Genomic DNA, 8789 nt, shown 5'->3' with positions numbered 1-8789 from the left:
TTCTTCTTCTTCTTCTTCTTCTTCTTCTTCTTCTTCTTCTTCTTCTTTTTCTTTTTCTTCTTTTTTCTTCTTCAGGAAAGCCAAAGATTCCTGTGGACGGGACGTGTGGTTGACAAACGAGACGTACTGGAAGCTCAGACAGAATCCCGGTTTTGCTAAAACTGAAAACATATCTGTGTGGTAACGAGACACCAAATGACATTTAAGAGAGAGAGAGAGATTTAAAGATATCGGCATTGGGTATTTGGACAGCATATATGAACCGCTCTGAGACACGTTCAGGGTGGAGATAGTGCTGCTGGTCTCCTCTCGTCGTTCCTTCTGTGCACCCGTGACCGGATCACAGGAACCCTTGGCGCCGGGTACCTCCATCAGACCATCAAGTCCCCCAGCGTCCAGCAGCACAGGTGAAGAACCGTGGACAGAACTTTCTCATCATCGTCAATTTTCTAATTTTCTTTTTTTTTGAATAATTTGATCAGCACATATATGTTTATATTTTTGAGAGTTTTCTGCAGAAAAGAATGTGTGACGCACACAGATTGCATTTCTCTGCCAGGTTAGTAAGAGGCCTGCTGTATTAAAAACATTTATTTAAATCATGCTGTCTTGTGATGAGTACAGTTTGACTGTATGAATGTACTGAACTTATTGTTTATCTGTGTCGGCCCACACATTCTTCAATCTCTTCTCTGTCATGGCCGTTTTTCAGCCGCAGCTGTTTTCATCATAAGAGCTCTTAAAACGAATTCAACATAAATACGACAGTCAGTACATACACATATTTAAAAGTGTTTTTATAGTGAAAATAGTATCCAGCTGGTTGGAAACATGTACATACTGTACTTATACAGTACATTGAACTGTGTTTTATTCTTCTGTGATATCAATGAATGTGTTCTGACTTCATTTGACTGCAGATAAATGTATTTATGGACTCGTGTCTGGAAATAAAGTTGAATGTATAATTATAAGTTGTTCGAAAGTGATATTCCAGCACAAATTAATTCTCACATAATATCTCATTAAATTGGATCTGCAGCATTTTCTTTACTTTGTTCAGTTGATCAAAAGTTCTATACCGTCACTAAATAAAAGGAAATCGGACGAGGTTTGACGTGTGTAAGCTTTAATTTCATGAATAAAAAAAAAATACAATACACAATTATGCCACTTTTTTAATAAATAACAGTTTTCCCCGTTCAGAACATTTTCATCTTATTTTTGCAATTTATAAGCTCTTAACAAAAGAGTCGGAGGAGGATTATTGCTCCCTCGACATAAACAGTGCACATGGCTCACACACAAAAATAACATGCTTGTTGCTCGACCTCGTCTGGTCTCTCTTCTTCACTCTATTTCTATATTATACAGTAAAATCTCTGGAAACACAGTTCCCACACAGTCGTACTCTCTTGCTGAGAGCAAACATGTGCGCGAGGGAAACGCAGACTCATGGGAAATTGAGGAATTGGATTGTTAAACATCAGGGATCGGCTGAAGTTGATTGTAATTGCTGAGATGTCCAGCAGGGGTCGTTCCTGAGGCGTCTGAAAGCTTTTTCATTCTGCTGTTTTTATGTGAGATCTTGCACTCAGGAGTGAACCACGTCAACAAACCACAGCACGTTAAAATAAATAACCGACATCGTCCACAGGCCAGCGATCACATACAACGTTGCTCTCATTGTTTTCTGCAATGCCACCGATGATCCTAAACTAATTTACTTTCTATTAATTGCACTTGAAGCACGAGTTGTCTGACGTACACCTTTTAAGGTCCATCGTCACCTCTTTCCTACGACATAAAATTTAAATAGTACATCTTTTGGAAATGTTACACAAGCAACATACAATATATCCATTCTGTTTACAGCATAAACACTTCATTACCATTTAACTTTATTTAAATGTTGAGGTAAAGGACTGAGCTGTCACACACTTTGTCCCTTTTTGCATCAGCATCATTGAGACCATTTTGCAGAGTGCTGCAGTCAGACTTTAGACACAACTCGTAAATAAAACCAGCTCGGCTCAGAAAAGAGCTTGAATTTTGTGTTGACATGTGAAACCTTAATAGAGTGCTGCAGTAATGAGTCCCAAAACCAGAAATGAGTTGGCGTTTTGGCACTTCTGTGTCCCAAGTCTTGAAATTCATGTTTTTGTTTGGTTAGAGGCCTAAAATAAGGTCTGTGTTTAACACAAGCTGAAGAGAGTTTCACATTTTGTTCAACGATTTAAAATAAGTCAGTAAACACCTCTCTGGTGAATTTAGAAGCTTTTACGTGTCATAAAAAAGAGTGTAAATGAGACGACTAAACGTCCTCAYGAGAACACTAGTGAAGTCATGTGACCGTGGTGGAGCTCCTTCATAGCCTAACGTGAAGTCATGTGACCGTGGTGGAGTTCCTTCATAGCCTAAGGTGAAGTCATGTGACCGTGGTGGAGTTCCTTCATAGCCTAAGGTGAAGTCATGTGACCGTGGTGGAGTTCCTTCATAGCCTAACGTGAAGTCATGTGACCGTGGTGGAGYTCCTTCATAGCCTAACGTGAAGTCATGTGACCGTGGTGGAGTTCCTTCATAGCCTAACCTTAGCTTCTTATTTATGCTGATTGTACTCACGCTTCAAACATCATAAAAGTGGTGTTCATTTGTGAAGAATCATCAAAAACATTTGTTTGCCAAAGAGATTATTTCGTGCAATCATCCAAAATACAAAGGAATAATCCTATTGGCTTTTTGTGGAGGGTGTGAGAGTGTGATGCTAACTTCCTGGTTGGCCTTTAAAAACACGTCATCCCTGCAACACTCTAAAAAGGAAACGGGGATTTAAAAAGACAAATAGAAATACTTAAGTCCAATCATCCAACTCAACCATTAAATGTTAACCAGGCACCGAAAAAACAAAAGCTGTATTTTATCAATTCAGTCGACAGATTTTGCAGATTTCATTTTCCAACAATAAGGTCTTAAAGTTGTCTCTACGCTGCCAGGAATTTAACTCCTTTATTAGTTAACGCTTTGCCGGCCGAAGTCTCATCAAATTTAAATATATTGAGTCTAAAAATACTGCAATCAGCCTGTAAAATACCCGACACATTTAAGTCTCAACTGTACGAGCGGAACTCCTCGCTGGCCCCTAAAACCCCCAAATTCTCTGAAGAAGAATATATGAAACATTTGGTATCAGAAAGTTGATATGTGCTTTGATCACATTCTGTTTTTCTGTTTTACTGTGAAGGAATAGTTTAATCTGAGTTTTTTGACGAGCTAGGCTAGCTGTTTCCCCCTGCTTTAACTCTTTATGCTATGCTATGCTAGGCTAGGCTAACGGTCTCCTGGCTCGAGCTTAATTTTTAGCGTACAGAAATGAGAGTGGGATCAATCTCAAAATGCGAAACTATTTCTTAAAGTATTATGTTTTCTTTTCTGGTTGTTGTCACTATTTTAGATACAGCTTAAAAAAATCAGATATCTACAAAAGTACAGAATGCTGCTACCGTTTTCATACACTCAATCAAGCATTTCAAGTGCAGATGTATTTGTACTTTCCTCTCTCCCTTTAGAAAAGACTAAAGTCACCCTGCACTGCACCGAACGTGTGCCCGTCTGTCGCCTCCAGTGTTGTCTGAGGCCATTAGCACACCTAGGTTTAGGAATGAGGAGCAGATCTCTGATCAGCGCCGACTGCAGCCTCACTCTTCATTTCTGTCACCGGGCTGGGAGCCGGGACTCTTGTCAGCCAGAGTCACGACATGATTGGCCCGAAGACTTGGGAGGAAATTCAGAGTGTCTGTCTGGTCACTTTGTGCTTCTCGCACCCTCAGACCCTGTTTATCGAGGGTCTGAGGGTGACAGGGCCCCGTCTGTTTACCTACAGGTGCATGTAGCCGGTCTGAATGACCCACTTTTTAACACGTCTGCACTGGAAAACATGAACAGTGAGTGCACTTAGTTTGTGTTTCCAGTTCCGTCGTTATCGATGTTGGGTTTGATCGCAGGCTGTATGTGTGTGTGTGTGTTGACAGCAGCGTCTTCATATCCACTGACTGCAGCAGAGGCCTGGGTCTTTGTTATAATGAGGCCTTTTTCCACTCTATGAAACCAAACAGTTTTGTGATGAAATGTTTTGTATGAAATCCTTAAATGAGCATAAAGCTCATGCAATAGGAGAGGGTGAGCTACAGGAACACTTCACCCACAAAATAACCATCTGTGTATTGATTGCTCATCCAGAAGCGGCTGAAAATTTAGTAAATCCTTCATCAATTTTGAACGGATTTTATGATTTGGTTCATCAAGGATTTTCTCCGTCTTTTGAGTCTTTGATCAGCGTGGAGGCATGTCAAAGCAACGCGGGATGAGTAATGGATATACAAATGGTGTTTTACAGGTAGTATTACTTTAAAATGGGAGTATTTTAAATTTTTTGTGACAAATTGGTGTAACTCAATGTCTTTAAAACACATTTTTTGCCCAGAGGCTCACATTGCTCTACCTCCACCTCTACTCCAAGAGCATCGTTCTTCTCCCACCACACTAACTAGTGGGTAGTACTGCAGCTTTGACCTATCTTTATTTAGGGCCATTTTATAGCCGTTTACAGACCCAGAATTGGAAAAGTCAGACAGTGAATATCACTCGTTTTTCAACATGTGACATCCCATAGAAAGGCAGTCGAAAGGTTTATGAAGTTAGTGCTTCGTTCATGCTTTAAAGCTGCCGGTATCCTTCATCGGAACTGCCTGTCAGGTGGTCGAATAGCTTCAAAAACTAGTGTCTGATGTTCAATAACTTTCCATAAACCGACAATCAGACACTCGCACCCATTTCACGCCGTGATTAGAGGTGATTGGGAAACGGAATACTTTGAGGAGCTTTGAGGATGTTGGTTTGCCGCCAGGAGAAACCAGAGTATAAAAGAACCAAACGTTTGTTGTGTGAGAGCCTGTCCTTTTAAAAAGTACAACTGAGACCTGTTTGGTAACTAACACCAGAAGGATCCCAGCAGGACTCCCTTACATGGTTACATGGACGTCTTTTTTGCAAAACCCGGCCAATGTTCAGTTCATTTTTGTTTGAGCGATGAATCGACTAATCGTTGCAGCTCTAATGAAGCTAAATGATTCAGTTTTATCCGATTGGACCGCCTCTAATGTTAACAGTCTCTGCGTTTTAGACATATGCAAGGATCTAATCACATGATAGTGCAAACAGCGTAGATTTGCAAACACCCATATGGGCATTATGTTGCTATGAAATGCAAATTGTTGCAAAATTCATAGGAACTTCACAGATACAAGCTCTGTTTTTACACCTGTGAGATATGTTGGATTGACTAAGGACTTGCTATTTCTGCTGTGGTTGCAGATTTACTTAACACACACACACACACACACACACACACACACACACACACACACAAATACACACACACACACACACAGAAAAGGTTGTTCCGAGCCGGGTTGACTTAGATTAGCCTGCCGAGCTTCAGATCATGTGCTTGCTAAGCCATTTTAACCTTCTGCCATCGGTTCACTCGGCCCTGTCGGCCGTGCAGCGCTCCTCTGCAGCCACCAGTCGGCGCTGCACTTGAGCCGTATTCGGAGAGATGACTGTTTGTGTGATGGTGTGTGTGTGTGTGTGAAATGTAATTTCTGCTCAGAATCATCAGGGGGGAAATGACCGAGAGCATATTGCATGAGTATGTGTGAAAGGTTGAGGGTGAGAAGGAAGAGACAGACGGAGACAAAGATGGAGAAAAAAGAGACAGAGAGAGTGTTTGACGCGGAAAGAACAGACAATCCCTGCAGGCGTCTGTCAGCAAAACAGATATGCAGATATCATTTTTCTCCCCCCCCCCCCCAAATCTCCAGATGTTTCAAGGGCTTAAGTCACAGGTCTGTTTGTCTGTTTGGTGTTTGTGTGACTCTAGGGCAGTTTCCCCCAGTCACATCCACTTCTGTTCAACACTAACTTTGACAGTAACCCTGGAAGTTTCTCCTGTAATCATTCAACACTTTGAGGGGGGGGGGGGGGGGCTTTTGTGATGTGACAGAAGATGAGGCTGCACGCACGTCTGCAGCAGAATCAGAGACTGTTCCAGCCCTTAATCATGACCCGACCGGACAGACATGAGGGCGGTGTGAGTGCGCGGGGGAGACGCAGGGAGAGACTGTGGCGACTTATGGTTTCAGTGAGTGTAATAGCCGTAGTAGTCTGCGTCGCTGTTGCTGTCCTTCTCGCAGACATCTCCACCACGTGGAGGCGGAGAGTTTTCAGTGCTGGACGTGTACGGAGACACCCTCCTCTTCTTGCTGTCCCCCACGTTGCCCTCAAACAGGCCCGAGTCGGCCGAGGCCGCTGATTTCACGGAGGGGGGCTCGAGCCAGGGGTCCTCCACCACCACCTCCACCACAGTGTCTTTGGACTTGTCCTGCAGCAGGGGCGGCTGCAGGGCCTCGAGGAGCGATGGCGGGTGCAGCCGGGGGTTGCCGGGTGACGTGGAAGAAGATGAGGAGGATGAGGAGGACGATATGGGCCTAAACCAGCTCAGACTTGGGGCGGGCTTACTCGGGTGGCTGAGGTACTGAGGGGTGGGCCGACTGGTGGTCCAGCCCGCCGAGGTGGCCCCTGAGACGGACACGCTTGAAGATGCAAAAGGATGGTCTGGGTAGTAGCTGAGCGCGTGGTGAGCGGATGTCTGCAAGGGGAAGGGCTTGTAGAAACCGTTTCCAGAGAAGTCCCCATCGTAGGAGGAAGTGAAGTCAAGCCGGTTGGCGGCCATGCCCTGCTGAGGCGGCAGGTACCAGCGGCTGTGAGGACCGGGGCTGGAGGACGGGTCTTTGTGCTGCTGGCCCACGGCGATGGGCTCGCGGCTGAAGAAGCGGCTCTGGGGCAGGGGGCTCATGTACTGCTCAGAGAGGTAGCCTTGAGGGTAGCAGCCTCCTGCCAGCAGCTGCTGGCTCTCTGTAGGGGAGGGGGTGAGGCGATCAGAGTCGGGAGGGGCGTATAGCCTATAGGCGGGAGGGAGGAGGGAGGGCAAGAGAAAAGAGTGTGAGAAGAGAGAGAAAAAAAGAAGAAGGTGTTATTTCCTGCCCAAAACCTCAAACTATCTATCAAACATCACACAGCCCCTCACACCCTTTTCACTGCAGCGAGCTCCAGCAGCACAGTAATGACATCTATTACAATATTAAAACATAGCACCAGCAATTATCCAGTCACATTGTTGATGGTGAGAAAATCCTAGATTCAAAAACACGAAACATACAAATGCATCTTTAAAAAAGAAAAACTATTTTACTTACGTGTCGTAATTGTCGCGGAAACCTTTAGCGAAGGGGTTATGATCTATTTTCAGCTGAGTGATCTGTGTAAGGAATCGGAGGAGGGCAATGAGAGAATGTAGGCATCGGAAAAAAAAAAAAGAGAAGGAGTGAGCAACCACGTAGGAGAAACAAGAGAGCGGCAGAGAGAGGAGGTCGCTGACTAATAATTACTGAGGATTACATGCAACTTCTAGTCTTGTTGTTGGAAAGAGTGGGCACACACACACACACACACACACACACACACACACACACACATATATATTGTGACAAAATCAACATCATCCAAACAGGACGAGTGTGTGTTGCATTTGGATTTCAGTAACTCCTCCACAATGTATTTGAACAGCTGTTACAGATATACTATATGCAGCACATGCTGGGGAGGAGGGAGCAGCAGCGCTCAGGTCAGGTGGGGTGAGGTGTCTCTGAGTTGAACTGTATAGTGACCTGTGTTTACACTCGCAATAGATCGTAGGATTGTAAATTAGCGCGTGTGTGCGTTTTTGATACATGCATAAACCAAAGGCTCTATCTGAAGCGTGGCCCTGACACGAGTCACTGAAGACGGATCTCTACTCGTTGGTTCAAAATGTGAAACAAATACGGACACAAGATTAAAAGTCAAGGGGAGACGAGACACTGCAGGTGAAGAGGGTAAAACATGCAGCTAACAGATATTACTGTCAATCTTCCCAAGTTGATTACTTACATCAAGAGAATTAAGTTTTTCATGTTGTATAAATGAGTCTCTGAATGCTGTGTGAACAAACCCCTCTGTGTGAACCTTCAGAGTATAGAGAGGAATGAAATGTACAGTTTGGTGCATGTAAGAGCTGCTGAAGTGGAGATTTCTGGATCAGAGTCTGAAAAAAACTTATTTAGAGAAAACCGCCTTTAAAGATATGTTTTGGTAAATTACAGACATTAAGAAGACACTACAGGTCTATGTCAATGACGTTTTCTGAAATGTTATGTTTGAATATGCAAATTAGGTATTATCTAATGGTAGCTTTTGGTGAATTTAGGAGAAATCTACAGACACAAAGTAGTAAAATAAACATCTAAATGTGTATTTTAGATGTTTTCTTTCAACTAGTCTGAAAGACGACTGTCTAGACCAGTGCATGAAAAATGATGTTTTCACCTTTAGTGTCTCTCCTTAAAAAACTAAACTAAGCTGATGTTGACCATCGTTTGCAAAGAAACAACACAGAACACTACCCTCCCTGATGAGACTTACGTCTGCGTTCTGATAGGCGGTGACGGCGATGAACTGCGTCTCCGGGAAGATGAAGCTCTGAGCTTTGGATGAGAGGTAGGGATCCTCGGAGCCGTCCTCCTTAACCTCCACGATGTGAAGACGAGGCTGGTACTTGTGGAGCGACTGAAGCACGATCATCTGCAGGAGAGAGAGAGAGAGAGAGAGAGAGAGAGAGAGAGAGAGAGAGAGAG

The 8789-nt window shown here is 43.8% G+C and overlaps 2 protein-coding genes across 3 annotated transcripts in view; one reads left to right on the top strand and one right to left on the bottom strand.

Moving 5' to 3' along the window:
* The window catches only part of osbpl7 (oxysterol binding protein-like 7), a 13041-nt gene extending 12070 nt beyond the window's left edge, over nt 1-971 (top strand). For both annotated transcript variants that reach the window (XM_031844065.1, XM_031844064.1), the window contains one exon: nt 76-971. In XM_031844065.1, the coding sequence (XP_031699925.1) occupies nt 76-184 (109 nt within the window). In that variant the 3' untranslated portion in view covers nt 185-971. The remainder of the gene's footprint in view (nt 1-75) is intronic.
* Nucleotides 972-2508: 1537 nt separating this feature from the next.
* The window catches only part of tbx21 (T-box transcription factor 21), a 29450-nt gene continuing 23169 nt past the window's right edge, over nt 2509-8789 (bottom strand). Inside the window, exons 2-4 of the mRNA XM_031842921.1 lie at nt 8578-8743; nt 7314-7375; nt 2509-7019 (exon numbers count right to left, since the gene is read on the bottom strand). Of these exons, the coding sequence (XP_031698781.1) occupies nt 6197-7019; nt 7314-7375; nt 8578-8743 (1051 nt within the window). The 3' untranslated portion in view covers nt 2509-6196. The remainder of the gene's footprint in view (nt 7020-7313; nt 7376-8577; nt 8744-8789) is intronic.

This window comes from Anarrhichthys ocellatus, unplaced genomic scaffold, assembly GCF_004355925.1.
Source record: "Anarrhichthys ocellatus isolate YVR2014 unplaced genomic scaffold, GSC_Weel_1.0 scaffold4, whole genome shotgun sequence".
In the NCBI taxonomy this organism is placed as follows: Eukaryota; Metazoa; Chordata; class Actinopteri; order Perciformes; family Anarhichadidae; genus Anarrhichthys; species Anarrhichthys ocellatus.
The sequence above is the reverse complement of the archived record's forward strand: the minus strand, read 5'-3'. Positions and strand labels throughout refer to the sequence as shown.